An 18,344-nucleotide genomic window follows, 5' to 3' on the forward strand; every position below is an offset into this window, starting at 1 on the left:
CCCCTATCAGTTTAAAGGCCTTTGTTATGGACACATTCATCTCCTGAGGCTGTATCAGCCCCTGACACCTGACTAAGGGCTTCTCAGCAAGCATTAGACTACAGGGAAGTCTGCAAGTGCCTGCTGGAACATTTCTGTCAATGGATTAGGGAACTCATTCATAAACACCAACTGCCACAGCAGATAACATTCCAGGCAGACAGAAGCTTTTCTGTGGGTAGAGATTATGTAACGCCATGATTTTTAATCCACTTGCCCAGAGGAAGAAGAAATGAGCTCACTTTCACGGAGGTTAAAGCTTTCTTATTCTATTTTTCTCCATTATTTGTTCCAGTCATGTTGAACTAGCAGGTGATACTGAGTACATGAACTGAGGGACTCAGAAAATCCACTGTGGTCATCTCCAGTCCATCCAGAAACTCTGCTGCTGCTGGTGCCATCACTTTCTCTCTTCCTGCCTTTTCCATACTCACACCTTTTGTGGACCTCTCACTCCGGTTTATCAGTTACCAGAATAACCTGAGAATTGCAGTTGTTCAGTTATAAAACAGGCACCACTTAGAAAAAATCAATGTGAATGGTTATTAAACTGAGCCTATCGCTCAAAGTGGGGCAGATGCTTAATCCTGGCAGTTTACAGGACATCCAGTGGCATCACGTGGACTCACAGATTCATTTCAGGAAACGTGACCAGCTGCTGTCCCAGCACAGCGAGCCACAGGGCTGGGCTCCAAGGGACTCAGCTATGCCTTCTAGTCCAGGAATTACATTTATTGAAAACCCCTCTTTTATTAAACATGGCCTTGTTATTTACATCTTCCTCATCTGCTTTGCAAAGCTACATAGCCAAAACTTTGCATACAAACCACGTGGCAGCAGCAATCATTAACGGTTACACACCACTTCTCACTGCTGTCACAAGGGTCAGTTCTCCTGTTTTTATGGCTGCCAAGCTCTGCCTCCTTCTAAAAACTCCCTGATTCAATGGACTAAACTCTGACACCCACCACAGGTCAGGGACATAGCACTGTTTTATGGGAGCTGGTTGGGAAATGCATTCATTTCCCAGTTCTTGGAAATGCTGCTGCCACTGAAACCAGGACTGACTAATACACTCTAACCTAGACTATTTGTCCACAAATTGCAGAGGCAGACCTGACACAGAGCTGTACTCTCATTTCTCTATCTTTAGTCCATTTCCATCACCTCTTTTTTATTGCTTCTTTTGGCTACTTCTGTATTGAATTTCAGGCAGCTTTTTATTCTCACAGTAAAAAGCTGAGTAATTCTCAGTCACTCTGACAGTGGGATACATATGAATGCTACATTTTATAGTTCACAAGGGTATTTCTGTATTTGTGTGTTGAGTAGCAAACCCAAAGCAATGGCTTAACATTCCTGCTCCCAGGAGCAATCCATGGATTAACACAATTTTTAACAGCTGCACACAACACATTTGAGGTTGTTCTGAGGGCAACAAGAAAAAAACAATCATAAATTGCAGAAGAAATTACTGAATGTTGAGCTTCAGCAACTACAGCCCATGTTCAATGCTGCTTCCAAGACTAACAGACATTGATTTTCCTTCTTGATTTCAGGCCTGTGCTTATGGACCAGCTGCCCTTCAAAAGACCTTAGTGCTCTTTTGTGCTCCAAAAAGTGGATCCAAAGCCCAGAGGGGCCAGTGAAGTCTGTGCAGAGGCTGGAGGACACATTGTGACTGCAAATTAGAACTGGAGCGAGACACAGGAGGAGAAATGGTTGTGAAAAGTGATGGAATAACACAGGAAAGGAAGGCAGGTCCCAGGACTTCAGCTCCTTCAGCACCTGTAATTATTGCCCTGTAACACTCCCAACACACATCTCCTCCCCACTACCTGGATTACTTCTCTGCACTGTCATGGCTCAGAACAGGGAGGCTGTTCAGTGAACAATTCACATGGCAAGGCCATCCAAAAGCCAGAGACCCAAAATTGCACCAACCTTGGCAAAGATGGTCCAGCAGTGCTACCCGACTGTCATGTTGGAATTAGAGGGGACATTGGGATGAGAAACCTGAAATCAGAGTGGCTTTCATCAGCAGCCTTGCCAGGTCTCCCAAAAAACCAGATATTGCAATAACACTGCTTCTACAAAAATGTTAATGACACTAAATTGGTAATTTCTAAAATTTACTTAGCTCTAGTTATGCTATTTATCAATAAAGTGAAGAAAAAAATGCTGATGTCTCCCCATCCTTTTATGTTTTCCCCCACAGAAAAGGTGTTTATTGTGCTGCTTGTCTAGATGTGGGTTAAATTAGCCAGTAATGTACTGATCCTCTGGCTAAATTCACTTTTTATTAAGAAACTCACTTAAAAACCAGGAGATCCTTTAGACAGCTCAAGTGACCTTTATCAGCAGGCACCAACTCAGCACTTTTCTTGTAAAGAAAGAGCTCATTATCCACACACTCCTCTGGGATCCCCAAGCAGAACTCAGAAGTTCCCGAGTCCATCCCAAGCTGAAGCTTTCAGGAGGCTCACTTGCATTAATTAGGCAGGATTTGACTTTCTAGGAGGAGGAAGAATTCTTGACAGCGGCTTTGGCAAGCACAGGCACCAAAGAGAGAGCTCACAGGTGCTATTTCAGGAGTGCTGCAAGGCTCCTTCCCCCAGATCTGGCTGCTGAGTTAGCCTTTCATTGTGCAGTGACTTTCCAAACAGACTCTGCAGCTCTGTGATGCAATTATTAATCCAGTCCCACTGCCTGGCCAATGTCTCTTGGTGATCACAGCTTTTGGCAAAGGGGGACAAAGGTGGTGTTAACTACAGCACTGGAGCCTTACAGGAAATTCATTACACAGAGAGAAATGTTGTTTACTTATCTCTACACCCAAATTTTCTGCTTATGGGTTTTCAGGTGTTTAAGTAGAATGAACAGCAAGACTTTTAAGCAATATTATACTTTGATTCTCCTGAATGTACTGCTACACAGCGAACTGAACACTTGGCTGCCTGTTGTGGGCACGTGGAATGAGTTCAAGATGAGGTCGAGTGACAAACACAAACACATCCTGGCATGGCCCAAACTCGGGGCTGAAAGTATCAACTGATAAAATGAGATGATGATTCTTACTTCTCGTGACCTGTAAAGACAGACTGAGTCACCACACAAAAAATGTTACAATATCCTGAACGGAAAACTCCAAGCAAGAGGTTATGAAACCTCTTGGATTCTGAGAAGGCAGGACTGAGCATGCCAAAACATGAAGGTACTTCAAAGAGACTGAGGTAAGATCAGATCCATGATCAAATCAGCTGAAGTAAGAGAGTTTCTCAAGCTTGATGGTTAAAAATATTTTTGGGATGCAAATATTGATGACTGGTGTGCAGAGCTCAGGTAAGGACACCTCTGGAGCACAGGAAAACAAATGTAACTTTGAGTGATTTTATACCAGACACATCCAACAACTCTAGATGGATCTTAGATTATACATTTCTGTTAGCACAACCAGTGATGAAGTTTCTGGAATTACTATCCAAGAACTGTCTCAAAACCTTTCCAGAAAATAAACAACCCCAAGAAAACCCCATATTCACTTTCTCTGTCTGCAGGTACATGCACTTTACATCCAACAGCTCAAATGACTTTGCTACTAGGTTCTCACCACTGTTAAGAAGGATAGAAATAACCAGTTTGGTTCTTTCACCTACAACATCTTCCAGCTGCCCCTGCAGCTTGACTGAGCTCACTGAACTCCACTCATATATAGAGAGCAACTACAAAACAGACACTCCCCCAAAATAAAATGATGTCATGAACTCCTACCAGAAAGATCATTATTTTCAAGCCCAAATCAAACACAAAACTCATTCTCTTTAAATCTGGCAGCACAAGGCAGCATCAAAAGATATCAAAAAGCTTCACATGCTGCAAATGAGTCTGTCTTGAAACAAATACCAACAAATCAGCACATGCCTATTTCCATGACAGCAGAACTTGTCTTAAAGCAATTAAGGACCAGTTAAATTAAGGTGAAGTAAGTCTAGACTCAGTCTTCTGCACAGGCTTCCCCTGGTTTACATAAGCTGCTGCATTTCAGCCGTAAGATCAGAACAGGGATGTTATTATGGAAAATAAAGACAACTGTTGTACAGGCTGCTTTGCAGAAGAGCATTTGTTAGTGATGTAAATACAGAGTTATGCTATAAACAGTGTATTTATTTTAGCAAAAGGTGGCTGCTTCCCTAAACAGAATAATAATAAAGGCACATGGAAATCCAGTCTGGAGAATAATAACTCTCACAAGCAGCTTTGCCTACACACTAACCCACAGTTCCTGGCCCAAATAATTCAATGTCTTGATGCTCAGATCACTGAGAACACTTCTGAGAACTGAGCACTGAGGTATTTATAACCCTCAAAGCCAGGTGACTGTGAGCAGTGCAGCCTCCCAGCCCCTGCACAGGGTAAACAAGGACACACCTGAACAGGGAAAGCTCAGGGTTCCCGTTGATCCCAGACACAACTTCCTTCCAATGAGCTGTTTGTGGCTGCTGCTAATGCCAGCAGGAAGGACTGGGACTGAGGTGAGGATAAGGCTCTCAGAGGGACCACAGGTGAACTTTCTGCCTTAAAGTCATAATCTACAGCTACAACACGATGTGGGGTGCAGCAACCCTGGCAAAACAATTCAGAACACTCTCCCTACAGAGGTTCTCAATCTCCCAAGTTTACAGAATCTCAGAATGGTTTGGGTGGGAAAAGACCTTAAAGCTCATCCTGTTCCACCCCCTGCCATGGACAGGGACACCTTCCACTAGCCCAGGTTGTTCCAAGCCCCATCCAGCCTGGCCTTGGACCCTTCCAGGGATGGGGCAGCCACAGCTGCTCTGGGCAACCTGTGCCAGGGCCCCACGACTCTCACAGGGAAGAATTTTTTCCCAATATCCCATCTAAATCTGTTGTCAGGCAGAAGCCCTTTCCCCTTGCCCTGCCACTCCAGGCCCTTGTAAACAGTTTCTTTCCATCTTTCTAAAGGCTCCCTACAGCTCCTGAAAGGCCACAATACAGCCACCCCAAACCTTCTCTTTTCCATCTTGAACAACTCCAAATCTCAGCCTTTCCTCACAGCAGAGCTGCTCCATCCCTCTGATCACCTTGGTGGTCTCCTCCAACAGCTTCACGTCCTTCCTGTGCTGGACCCCAGGGCTGGAAGCAGCTCTGCAGGTGGAATCTCACCTGAGCAGGGCAGAGGGGGAGAACCCCCTCACCCCTGCTGCCCACACTGGGGGAGCAGCCCAGGGCTCTGGGGGTTCTGGGTCCAATACACCTGACCAGGGCATGTCCAAGCAACTCATGCCCAAGTCCTTCTCCCAGGGCTGTTCTCCAGCCCTTCATCCCAGCCTGGATTGATACTGGAGGTTGACCTGACCCTGAAGGAGCACCTGGACCTTGATCTTATTAAACCTCATACCCAAGACTGCATTATTATCATCCCTTCCCTGAAGGGCCTCGGGTCACTGAGATGGCAGAACAGAGACAGCAGGATCACAGCTGACACAAAAATGTGCCTATGAGCAGAGGTGGGCTGAGATCTCACCCACTCACCCATTCAGGGGAAAACCTCTTAGAAATTCCTGCTCCTTTCAAATCACAGTGGGGCCAGAGAGGAGAGACGAAAAGGAAGGTTCACTCAACCCTAAAAGCACATTTAAGAATAACACTGCACCAGCCTACAGCCCCAGAACACGCGTAGGAGGGTGGCGTGTGACCAACCAGCACCCCAAGGGGAGGCTGGTTCCATTCTGGGGGTGGTGGGCACAGCACGGGGCACTGGGCACAGCGTCGGCCTCGCACACAGCCCAGGAAAACACGAACACCTCAGGAACACGAGGATGCAGCGCTAACCTAGGGATAACAGACCCAGCCCCGCACCAAACACAGAGTGTAGGAAACACTCCAAAGACCCCCTTTTATGTAAACACTACCAAGGTGGCAGCACCCCCATCCTCACAGATGGCCCCCGTCAGTGCACACAAGGCACTGTCCCCAAACACCCTCAGAGCAGCCCCCAAAGCCCATTCACAACAACAGAGTCCGCTGTGACCCCCTCAGCCCCACATCCCCTGCGACAGCCAGACACCCCCCAGCCCCCTCTTCCATGTCCCCTGTGATCCCCAGATGGCCCCGAACCCCCTCCAAAGCCCATTCACAACAACGGAGCCCCCTGTGACCCCCAGCGAGCCCCTCAGCCCTCTCGCCCATGTTTCCTGTGACCCCCAGGCCCCTCTCGGCCCCACTCTCTCCTCTGTGCCTCCCCCAACCCCCTTTTCCGGACACAGAGCGCGCTGCGGGCGCCCCCAGGCCCGTAACCGCCCTGAAAGCACCGAGAGCACGGAGAAGACCCCCAGAAGCTCAGAAGAGAGCGGGAAGGGGCCCCCAGAACCCCGCGGGGTCCGCGGCCACCCCCCCGCCCCTCGAGGCCTCACTCACCGCGTCCCCGCCGCGGCCGCTCCCTCCGGCGGGCGGTGGGCGGGGCCCCGCCTCTGAGCCCCGCCCGCCGCCCACGCCGCCAGCTGATTGGACCAGCTACGTGATTGGCTTCCCCAATTGGCCAATGGGAACGAAGGAAGCGCGAGGGGGCGTGGCGAGAGAGGTCGGTGCCCGCGGGGAGCGGAGCCCGCCCAGTCCAGCCCAGTCCAGCCCAGTCCCCTCCCAGTCCCCTCCCAGTCCCCTCCCACAGCCCCTTTCTGTCCCTAAAAGCGCCTCCCAGTCCCATCCACTCCTCTCCAAGTCTATCCCAGTCCCCTCCCACAGCCCCTTTCTGTCCCTAAAAGCGCCTCCCAGTCCTATCCAACCCCTCCAAGTCTATCCCGGTCCTCTTCCAGTCCATCCCCGTATATCCCAGTCTATGCCGGTGGCCCCCCGTGGTTCCAGTGCCCTTCTAGTGCCCCTTTTGTTCCCAAAAGTATTCTTCTTGTCCCTCCCTGTCCCATCCAATCCTGTCCTAGCGCCTCCCAGTCTATCCCAGCGCCTTAACAGTCCACTCCCAGTGCCCTTTTTGTCCCTAAAAGTCCCTCACAGTCCTTCCCAGTCCTGTCCAACCCCTCCCAAATCCCATTCAATCCCCTCCAAATCAATCCCAGTCACTCCTAGCTCATCCCACTCTATTCCAGTGCCCTCCAAATCTATTCCAGTCACTCCCAGTTCATCCCAGTCTGTCCCATTACCTCCCCCAGTCGCCTCCCAGTGCCCATATTGTTCCTAAAAGTGTATTTTTTGTCCCTCCCAGTCCCTTCAAAGCCCATCCCAGTCACCCGCAGAACCCACATCGTGTGTGCCCACACATCCCCGGGCGCGCTCGGGGCAGGTGGGCACCGTCCCGGTGTGCTCCCGCCTCCCGTTGCTCCGGGACCGCCGCGCCGCTTTCCCCCTGAGGGAGAGAAAGGATGAACCCCGCTCCGGGAGCTGCTCCCGGCGTGGTCCGGGTTCGCTCCGTCCTCCCGGAGGTTGGAGGAGGAGTGTGCCGGTCCGTGGGACCCCGGGAGCAGGAGGTTTCCCCGTGCTGTGCCGGTACCGGGCGTAGCGGAGCGAGCCGCGAGGCTCTGGGAGCAGGAGGTTTCCCAGTACTGGCACCGGGCGGAGCGATCCGCGGGGCCCCGGGAGCAGGAGGTTTCCCGGTGCTGTCCCGGTACCGGTACCGGGCGTAGCGGAGCGAGCCGCGAGGCTCTGGGAGCAGGAGGTTTCCCGGTGCCGGTACCGGGCGGAGCGGAGCGAGCCGCAGGGCCCCGGGAGCAGGAGGTTCCCCCGTGCTGTGCCGGTACCGGGCGGAGCGGGGCGAGCCGCGGGCTCACGGGAGCAGGAGGTTCCCCCGTGCTGTGCCGGTACCGGTACCGGGCGGAGCGGGGCGAGCCGCAGGGCCCCGGGAGCAGGAGGTTCCCCCGTGCTGTGCCGGTACCGGTACCTGGCGGAGCGGAGCGAGCCGCGGGCTCACGGGAGCAGGAGGTTCCCCCGTGCTGTGCCGGTACCGGTACCGGTACCGGGCGGAGCGGAGCGATCCGCGGGCTCACGGGAGCAGGAAGTTCTCCCGTGCTGTGCCGGTACCGGTACCGGGCGGAGCGGAGCGAGCCGCGGGCTCACGGGAGCAGGAGGTTCCCCCGTGCTGTGCCGGTACCGGGCGGAGCGGGGCGAGCCGTGGGGCCCCGGGAGCAGAAGGTTTCCCGGTACCGGGCGGAGCGGGTTGAGCCGCGGGCTCACGGCAGCCGGAGGTTTCCCGGTACCGGGCGGAGCGGGTTGAGCCGCGGGCTCACGGCAGCCGGAGGTTTCCCGGTACCGGGCGGAGCGGGGCGAGCCGTGGGGCCCCGGGAGCAGAAGGTTTCCCGGTACCGGGCGGAGCGGGTTGAGCCGCGGGCTCACGGCAGCCGGAGGTTTCCCGGTACCGGGCGGAGCGGGGCGAGCCGCGGGCTCACGGCAGCCGGAGGTTTCCCGGTACCCGGCGGAGCGGGGCGAGCCGCGGGGCCCCGGCGGGGGCGGGGGCGGGGGGAGCAGGCCCCGGCCCCGGGCGCTGCCCCCGGCGCTCTCCGGCCTCCCGGGGCTCCCGCTCGTTTCGATTTCGTTTTTCGCCGGGATCGCGGCGCGGGGACGGGAGCGGAGCGCTGCGGACACCGCGGCAGCGCCGGGCTCCGCTCGCCGGCCATGCAGGTAGGAGCCCGGCCCCGGCCCTCGCCCTCTCCTCCCCGGCCCCTCTCGGGATTTCTCCTCCTCGCTTCGGGCTTGTTGTGATGCGTGTATCCCCACGCGTGTGTTTATGCTGGATATTATGTTCTGTGCCTTCAAGACTGGCAGACCAACAAAAAGCTAATGTAGAGGGAATCGTGTTGGCTGTTACGAAGAAGTTGCCATATGATGAAGAATATAATTTTGAAAATGAGGGTGAAGATGAAGCAATGTTTGTGGAGTACAGAAAACAGTTGAAACTGTTGCTGGACAGACTTGTTCAGGTTTCACCAGAATTACTGTCGGCATCTGTCCACAGAGTTTTTAACGTGACGCTTCAGAACTGGCACTCTACACGATTTATGGAAGTAGAAGTGGCAGTAAGGCTGCTGTATCTGTTGGCTGAGGCTCTTCCTGTATCTCATGGTGCTCATTTCTCACAAATTTGCCCTAAACCAGGACAAAATTTGCTGGAAGTTCATGCCCTGGGGGGTGACCCCCTACCCCACCTCCAAACAGGCTCACAAAGCCCAGAGCAGCCGGGAGCCTCTGTTCCCACATTGGGTTCTCAGCAAAAAGCTGCTCTCACACATCTGGGAGTTCCTTTTCACCCTGCTTTTTCTCACTTTCCCACTCAAACAAGGACAGTATTTCCTCCTGAAGCACAAAAAAAACCATCTCAGAAAAGTCTGAAAGCAGCTAAGCTGGGATAAAAACAAGAACATAAAATTAGTGTAACATAATAAAAATTCAGAATGTATCTCAAGGCCTAGAAATCTTTATGAGCAAGAAAAATACCAGATTTGTTCTAGTTTTACTGTAAATCTCATTTGTAAGACTCACATTGATGGGAGAAAATTAAAATAACTTTTAGAGAGTTCTAGACCAAATACACTCCTGATTTCTTTCACTTTTATTTTCCCCATAGCTTATTACTTAGAGTGAATCTGAAAGACACTTTGCATTGCTGCCAAGCCTGCTCAGAGTTTATCCTGGAGTCTCACTGTTCTCCTCATGCAGTGTCATGTAGCTGCCTGCTTTTTAAATCCAATCCACTGACCACCACATTGTCCTTCTTTTTTAGAAGGAAAATTCTGAAATTTTCAGGATTCAGAAATCATCCCACCAGCCTGCTGCCAGGGAAGCATTTCCCCCTGGACTGATGCACTGTATTCCTCCTGATTCCTCTTCTCCTGATTTTGGGAGCTTCAGCTTTGCATTTAAGATGTGTCCAGCTCCCATCTCCTCACCCCTCATTTTCAGAGGGCTCAACTCCTCTGCCTGCACACACAGTCGAGGGGTGGCTGCTCTAAATCACCTGCAAAAGCCTGCCTGAGCCTGAAGTGCTCAGATTTGGTAACTGCTTCAGAAAATACCATTTGACAGCGAAATTGTTAATTTTCCAGTGAGTGAAGCTGAGAAATTGCTGGGATTCACATTAATAGGTTTTTAAGGGGAAACATTATCTGCTTGGCTGCCAGTAATATTTCAAGATCTAGATGGCTGGAAGCAGGATCTGAGCTCCCTTCTGACTCACATGCCCTGGCTGAGAGGGAAAAGTAATTCTTGAGGGGGCCAGCACTCCATGGAGAGTGAGCAAGAGGAGCTCACACCTCCCTAAACCATGGGATGGCCATTTCCACTTATGCCCCAATGATCCCTGGGGACAGAGTGAGAGACCTCTCTTCATATGGTGTTTTCAAGACAAAATCAAAGCACTGTTGCCAGGTTTATTTTCCCCAGCTCTAAAGAACTGAAGTGCTCTTCTAAAACTTTGGGCATCCATCAGAGGGTCCTGCAGGAGCACAGGCACTGCAGGCTCTGCCAGCCTTAGCTCCATCTCCTACTTCCCTGCAGCCATGGGGAGTGGGGGTGGATAGCCCCCATCCACAGCAGGAATGAGGGCAGGTTCCTGTGCTAAAGAACTGGAGAAAGGGATCTCTTGGCAACCAGGAACTGGAAAAGTGTGAGGAAGAGCTGTAGACATCACATCACATCTGTGGTTGCTGAAAAGTCTGGTCAGAGAAAGAGTCAGATGAACTTTCCCAAGCATTACTCTGGGAAGTTTGAGAAAGCTCAGGGATAGAATTTAAACAATCCTTAATCTTTACAACTAGTGCTTAAAACATATTATTTACTTATAAAAACTTTACAAAAAGGGTGCTATTCCTAGTTAACCAATAGTATGAAGAGTATTAATTAAAGACCAATCAAGTCCAACTTTATCATAACTATCTATAAAAGAATATATAGTATCTAATAAAATTTACATTTACCTTCTAAAAACCTAAGAATTTTTGTCACTTCATCCATCCTTAATACAAAAACATGTCACATCACAATGCTATGAGAAACCAGTTAGGAAATACTGGAGCAGTAGAATGTCTTGGTTTGGAAAGACAGGTGCCTGCTAAGGAAGGCAGGAGCCTCCCCTGAAATAGAAAATGTAACCCCCTCCCTCTGAATTGCTATGAATTTTAGATTAAGGGCCTCTCAGGCAAAAATACGGGAGCAGGAATAACAGTTCTTTAATAGGGAAGAAAATAAAGATATAAAATAAACAGTGCAGTGAACCAAACCAACACTACCAGAGCCAGAACACAGCCTGACACCCTGTGGGTCAGGGTGCTGCAGCAGGGCCATTGGAATTGTGGCTGCAGCCCTCCTGCAGTGCCAGGGGTGGCTCTGCTGGAGCAGGGATCCTGGAGAAAGGTGCAGTCTGCCTCTGAAGATCCAGGGGCAGAGGCAGCTGCTGCTCCTCTGGGAATCCAGTGGAGAAGCCGTGCTGGTGTTCCAGAATCTCCAGATTATATCTGGGTAGGAATGCTTGGCTCCTCCCTCTGGGCTCACATCTCCCAGTGGGATGCTGTGGCTCTTATCAGCCATGCAGGGACATTCAATGGCCTCTTATCAGCAGGTGTCTGCCCAGAGGGAGGAGTGGGTGTAGTAGAGATAAGGAAAACTGCCCACTGAACAGAAGACACCCACCATACAGATGGCAAATAGAATACAATTTGCTTGGCAATCCAGGACATGGAGGCACCTCCAAAGCAAAGGCAGGACCAGAATTTCTCCCCACTGATGTATTTGATCTCTTCCCCAGGGCAAAGTGGCCATCGGCTCTTCCAGCCCCGTGGCGGCCGTGTCGTTGCCACCCCCATCCCAGGCCAGACCCTCACCCATCAGCACTGGGCAGATCTTCAGGCTTCCAGGGAGGCTGAGTGAGTAGAGCTTAAGCAAGTTAGTGCTGCCCAAAAAGGAGTTGCCATGGGGTGGGACAGGGTGGGGACAGCCATGGTGTCCCACCCAGGGACCGTTCCCTGCTGGCAAGGGGGACGAGGCTTCCTCAGGGCTCATTTTCTCTCTTTTGACCTGTGAGCGTTTAATATAGATGGAAAGTTTGATGATGGAGAAGAAACCCCACCTGCCACTCAGCAGTTTTGAGAGCAGAGGTGTTTTCCTGGTTTCAGGAATCCAGCCCTCCCTGTGGAGCAAGGATGATGTGATCCACTGGCTGCGATGGGCTGAGAGGGAATATTCCCTGCGGCCCACCGAGCAGAGACGGTTTGAAATGAACGGCAAAGCCTTGTGCATCCTCACCAAGGACGACTTCAGACACCGAGCTCCCAGCTCAGGTTAGACCCAGGGGCCTGTGAGCACCATCCCAGCACCAGGTGGGGATCCAGCCACTGTTGTGGAGGGACTGCACCTACATCAAAGCCAGGGAAGGCCAGGGAGTGCTGCACTGGGCAGCAGGAGCACAGGTCTCTGCTTGTTCAGTTGTCTTTCCATCATGCAAAGTTCATGTGGTGTACATTCCAGGAAGGCACAGAAACTTTAAAAATCTTAAAGTGGTCGAGTTAATGGGTAACTTAAAAAGCAGATAGAAGTTTATTTTTCTATTTAATTTTCTCTAATGTGTTGCTAGCACTACAGGTGGTTGATCCTCTTGTTTACTCTGTAAGGGTCTTTGTTACTTGATACCTTGAAATAAGGATATCCATGGACTATTAAGTTTGAAATGAACAGGAAAGCCTTGTGCATCCTCACCAAGGAGGACTTCAGACACCGAGCTCCCAGCTCAGGTTGGACCCAGGGGTTTGTGAGCACCATCCCAGCACAAGGAGTGCTCTGCTGAGAGGGCTCAGTGGGTCCCAGGAGAGCAGGTTTTGTGTTGGAGATGAGGACACCTCTTCCTTTCTCTGGTCCATGTGAACTGCAAGTACTTTGGGAAGAGGAATAACCCCACACTTGTAGTTCAGAATCTCAGCAACATTATTCAAACCATCATCCAAAGGCATCTGAGCAGAGTTTCCTTCCCTGCAGGGGATGTGCTTTATGAAATACTCCAGTTCATTAAAACTCAGAGACGAGCTCTGGTGTGTGGCCCCTTGCTGAACTCACCCTTCAGGAAAGCCAGGAGCACAGAGGAAGGTATGATGGGAGAAAAATATCCTGGCAGAACAGCACAACCTGCCTGGTTGCACTCACCTGGGGCTTGGAGCTCAGCCTGCTGAAACCATCCCACACCCCCTGAGAGAGGCAACCAGACCCAGCAAACTCTGGGAAGTTTGTAGTGATGCAGCAGCTCAGAACCAGGGCTGTGGGGCTCTGTGGCAAACTGGCAAAGCTGTGACTTCCCTAAGAAACCTGCCTGCAGATTGAGATTTGGGTCAGGGAGAGAGTCAAAGCCAGGCAGAGGCACAGCCCTGATGGAGACTGGTCCTACAGCATAGCTGGGAAAGGGCTGAGGAGCTGGGGCTGAGCTGACACAGAGCTTCTGGGTCAGTGGATGGGGTGGGGAGAGGGCCCAGGTGAGGTTGGTGGGGGCCAGTGAAGCTTCTTCATGCCCTTGGGGTGCCCAGGTAGGAGTTAGGGTGGGGTTGGATTGGTGTCAGAGACTGGATCTGTGTGGAGGTGGATCTGGGAGCACTTTCCTGGGCTCTTCTACTGGTTCCTGTGCAAGGTAATTAACATAATTCCCCACAAAAATTTACCAGGGGGTTCCTCTGCTCTGGGGCATTTTCCTCTGCCCGTTTTTCTTCTGCATCTGACCCTTACCCTACCTGACATCTCCTCTAACCCCCCTGGACTTTGTGCTGCTCCAGCCTTAGGAAAATCCCAGGCTTTCCTCAGCCCCCTCCTCCTCTGCTGGGCTGGTCCCAGGCTGATAACCACCCCGGGCTGTCCCTCCCCTCCTGCTTCAGGGCTGTGCAAGCTCTGGGACCCTAATGAACCACAGGGTGCTTATTAGGGTTTTTTTGCAGGTGCAGACTGCAGTGCTGAGGCTGCTCCAGTTGTTTCCTCGTGGCTAGAGCAGCCCCTGTTCCACACACAGCCACTGAACCTCTCCCACCACTCAGGGAGTAGCTGCAGGCCAGGTGCCATCTGCTCTTTTCCTGCTAGCCTGTCAGCCCCAGTGGATGGGAAAATTGCAGGTAATTATGAATTTATAGCCTGGTTCCTTGGGGAAATGAGATGGGGCTTTGTCCTGTCTGCCCATCTGTCTCCCTTCCCTTCATTCTGTGCTTTTCCACCTCAGTTTCCCCACCTGAAAAAATGTAATTGCTCTGAGATCTTGCAGTAGAAGTGCTGTGCCTGAGCTCTGTGCTCTTCTCATATTTATTGTCACCCTGATTTTTTAAGTTTTTCTAAGCCTTCTGATGCTTACATTCTTGTAACAAACTTTCTCATGCATTTTACCTAAATAACTGATTGTTTTGCATTCTTTTACGGAGGAAGAAAAATTTAATAAACTGTTAGTTTGTCCAGTGTCATTGGAGAGGTGGCACTGTCACCCTCCAATCCACTGTCACTTTTACAAATCTATAAATGTTGGAGTCAGAAATGAAAAACTCTCTTTTCACCTTGAAAGAGCTGCGTGTCCATGTTGTGTTATTTTGTGACAATTGTCACAGTGACAGTGACTATAGTGACAATTGTCATCTCAGAATCTCTGCTGGTCACAGTGACCCCTAGATGTGTTAGAAAGTCTCTTTTCCCAGCCCAGCAGTCGAAGGAGGAGTCAGAATTCTTCTGTTCTCATTCTCAAGGTTGTTTATTGTTTCTTATCTATAAAATTCCTTCTCCGACCTGCCGAGGTCTGTCTGGCAGGTTGGGTTGAGGCACACTGACCACCCTCAGGGTGATGTTGTCTTTTTATACTAAAAACTACATGTACATTATTTACCATGACTTCCCAATACCTATCACCTATGATAGACACTGAGTTTCTACTCTAAACCAATCTAGAAGTGTCAACATCACAGCAGAAGATGGAGGCTAGGAAGAAGAAGAAGAAGAAGGACAGGGCACGCCCAAATTCCTCCGTCTTTCCTCCTGAACCCCCATTCTAATAACCCCAAAAAATCTATTTTTCACCCCGTGACCAACTAACTATTATTCTCCTTAAACACTCTTGGCTTGTAATTCTTCATATAAAGGTTGGTAATTGTTTTTTCCAAGGGCTAAATCAAAGGCAGAGGGGTCTGGGGCTCTGTGCCAAGGTCTCTGAGCCCCCCGGGCAGGGGCTGGAGCCCCCCAGGGCAGCCAGAGGAATTCCCTAGGTTGTGACCTTGTCGCTGCTGAATGTGCAGTGCTGCTGCTGGTGGCAGCCCTGTGCCCAGCCCTGTCCCCTGCTCAGACTGCAGGCTGCTCTGGGAGTACGTGTACCAGCTGCTGGCCGACCGCCGCTACGAGCCCTACATCAGGTGGGAGGACAGGGAGGCCAAGGTGTTCCGCGTGGTCAACCCCAACGGGCTGGCCCGGCTCTGGGGCAACCACAAGGTGAGTGCAATCAGAGGGAGTTTGGCATCTCTGAGAAGGAATTTGGCATCCCTGCATGTCCCTTTCGTGAGCTGTTCCCTAGAGCTGGTGGCCCAGGGCTGGGGAGGGGGACGTGGGATTGCAGGGTTAGGGGGAGATGCCAGCTTGGTGGTTCAAGTGGGATTTTCTCAGCCCTTGGAAAGCAAACCATGAAGCCAGTCTGGGTTAGGGACTCACACCACAGACCCACAGTGCCCCAAACCTCCTGAAATGTCCCACGTGTGGCCCTGCTGCACACAGACCCAGACCAAGAGTTGTTGCTCACTTTTGCTCAGGACCCCACAATCCTTTTCTCCTTCCAGAACCGGATGAACATGACCTATGAGAAGATGTCACGAGCTCTCAGACACTACTACAAACTCAACATCATCAAAAAGGAGCCAGGGCAGAAGCTGTTGTTCAGGTGAGGTGAAGCAGAACAGAGAAATGGCATGGATGGGGCATGGAAAGGTGATGAGCTCCAGATGTTGGCAGCTGCTTCATCCAGCAACCTCCTCCCCGCACATACCCCAGTGAATTTGTGTCCAGGCTCTGTCCTGTGCCAGCTGGGACCTCAGTGCTTCCTGGGATCCTCAGCAAAACCCAAGGATGGCAAATCCCCTCTGAGCTCCACAGCTCAGCTGATCACAGACTCATGGAAAGGTTTGGTTTGAAGGGACCTTAAAGCTCATCTCATTCCACCCCCTGCCATGGGCAGAGACACTTTCCACTCTCCCAAATTGCTCCAAGCCCCATCCAGCCTGGCCTTGAGGGCAAAGGCTCCAGCATTTACAGCCTGGTTTGGGACTGGGTTTGGACATGCCCTTAAAGTCACCACAAAATGTATTTCAGGTTTTTGAAGACTCCTGGGGAGGCTGTCCATGAGAAATCCAGCAAACTGGAGCAGCTGGAGAATGAGGACCATGAAGATTTGAAGGAAGACCCACTGGAGGTTTCATCACAGTAAATGTTTGGAGGCTTCACTTCAGTGCATCACAGGGACACTTGTGCTTTGCTGGGCAGTGCTGGTGTCTCTTGCCTCTCCTGGACAGAAGGCCACAGAGCTGGCCTGGATTTCAAAGCCTGCTGTGAGCCAAAGCTGGGCCATCTCTGAGGCTTCATTAGCAAAACACACCCAGAAGCTGTTCCCCAGCCCCAAAGCACAGGGGGATGTGTGGCCTCGTCTTCTGCTGGTTCCTCTCCTGCCCTTTGGGAGGGAATGTGATATTTTTGCTCTGAAATTTTGATGCTTTAAGGTCTAAACATGTGGAAAAAATCCCTCTGTTCTTCCAGGGAGATGAGCAGAGCACAAGTTCTGGGCTGAGCCCCTGCTCTGCTTGGGCAGTGAGAGCTGTCCCCAGCTGTGAGCAAGGGCACCTTGCAAATCCAGGCTGCAATCTCTGTCTCCTGTGAGGTTGTTCCTGGGATTAAGGTTAGGAGTGTGCTGAAATACCTGCCTGGATCAGGCCATGGTTGCCCAAAGCTGGTATTCACTTTAAATCCTTTCACTCCAGGTAGTGACTTTTGTAATTAATTTTGTGATTAAATAATGTGAAAAGAAACAAAGGCAGTAACAAATATGACCCCACCCATGGTCAGATTTGTGATTGTTTGTTTTGATTATGAGTTTACAGCAGGAATACCTGAAGTGAACAGAATGTCTGTGTATGTGTGTGAAAACACAAAATACCCACAACTATTTTCACTTTGCTTTTCACAGAGGAAATAAAATGCTGTGACTGTAAGGTTGAAAATCTCACTTCTTGCTGTTTGAAGGTCTGAAACTGGGAAATCCAAGCTTTCCTCATTTAAAACCAGCTCCTGTGGGCACCCAGATCTCCTTGCCAACATCTTTTGGCAGCTGCTAAGCCAGAGGCCACCAGTCTGAGCTGCTCAGCAGCTGATGGGTGAGCACAGCACAAAACATGAGGTTCCACCAGGAGGTTTCCACCAAAACTGGTTACTGCCAACCTGAAACTGCAGTCCCTTTGGCTGTAACTGGCCTTGGTCCTGCAGCCTGGAGATGCTAGGTGGGCAGTAGAGACTGTGATGCACAGTAGAGACCAGTAAGAGACAGTGGTGGGATGGGTGGTGGCTGGATGGCAAAGCTTCAGCAGCGCAACACCTCTGGAAAACTGCCTGAGGAGATTCACTTCCAGGAAAAATCACCTGCCCCGTGGCAGAACAGAGGTGCTTGAAAATTTGGGTGGTGGAGAAGGAAATGAGGAGCTCTAGTGGGGCAAATGAGTGTGAGGTCACAGCCTGGGGGAGAACCTGGCTGGGAAGGGAGGCCACAGTCCCTGCTAAGAGAGGGGCTGAAGGTTACCAGCACCCAGGCAGCTGCAGCTTAGGATGCTCCACAGCAGGAAGGTGCAGTGGAACACCCAAACCTCGTCCTTCCCTCCACAAAGAATGCTCTTTGTCCCAGGAAAGAGTCAAACCAAATCTTTCTTGGGGTGAGATCCTTCAGCTTTGGTGGGAGAGCAGATCTCCTTCCCTGGGAGCTGTAACATCCAGGCCCTGTGCCACTCCTGGGCTAGGCACCTTTTTCCTGATCTCCTCTTTCCACTCCACTTTCTTGCAACAGAACCAGCCCTGGTGGCTCCTGAGGATCCCACTGCTTCTTCCCCCTGTGAGTTTGGTCTGTTGGAGCTGGTGACAGTTGGTGGCCCTGGCTCTTGTGCTGTGCTAGCAGGGAGTGTGTGAGGTGACCTCTCTTCACCTGCCTGTCCCATGATGACTAAAGATCACTCTGGGCTAGGCTGGGGATTTCCTTTCCTGCCTGGGAAGCTGCCAAAAGCCCTCAACCCTCCTTGTGCCTCCCTGAGCAGCTCCAGAGG

General features: G+C 51.2%; 2 protein-coding genes across 3 annotated transcripts in view; one reads left to right on the forward strand and one right to left on the reverse strand.

The window, feature by feature from the left end:
• KCTD20 (potassium channel tetramerization domain containing 20) overlaps positions 1-6,554 on the reverse strand; it is a 29,736-nt gene extending 23,182 nt beyond the window's left edge. Inside the window, exon 1 of one of the 2 annotated variants that reach the window (XM_084220645.1) lies at positions 6,478-6,554. The gene's annotated coding sequence lies outside the window, so the exon portion shown is untranslated. Of the gene's footprint in view, positions 1-1,983; positions 2,142-6,477 lie in introns of those variants that run through there. The other variant, XM_084220646.1, reaches the window with a different exon arrangement.
• A 2,025-nt stretch (positions 6,555-8,579) lies between these two features.
• ETV7 (ETS variant transcription factor 7) lies at positions 8,580-16,481 on the forward strand. Its single transcript, XM_084220607.1, has 8 exons — positions 8,580-8,685; positions 11,804-11,921; positions 12,171-12,335; positions 13,027-13,134; positions 13,968-14,138; positions 15,344-15,486; positions 15,828-15,928; positions 16,357-16,481. The coding sequence occupies exons 1-8, from the start codon at positions 8,680-8,682 to the stop codon at positions 16,469-16,471; spliced, it is 927 nt and encodes a 308-aa protein (XP_084076733.1). The 5' UTR covers positions 8,580-8,679; the 3' UTR covers positions 16,472-16,481.
• Positions 16,482-18,344: the final 1,863 nt, after the last annotated feature.

This window comes from Fringilla coelebs (assembly GCF_963513975.1).
Source record: "Fringilla coelebs genome assembly, chromosome: 23".
In the NCBI taxonomy this organism is placed as follows: Eukaryota; Metazoa; Chordata; class Aves; order Passeriformes; family Fringillidae; genus Fringilla; species Fringilla coelebs.

Coding starts and splice junctions, on each gene's coding strand:
- ETV7 (XM_084220607.1), top strand. Junction 12,336..13,026: donor ACACCGAGCTCCCAGCTCAG/GTTAGACCCAGG, acceptor CCTTCCCTGCAG/GGGATGTGCTTTATGAAATA. Junction 15,929..16,356: donor GGGCAGAAGCTGTTGTTCAG/GTGAGGTGAAGC, acceptor AATGTATTTCAG/GTTTTTGAAGACTCCTGGGG.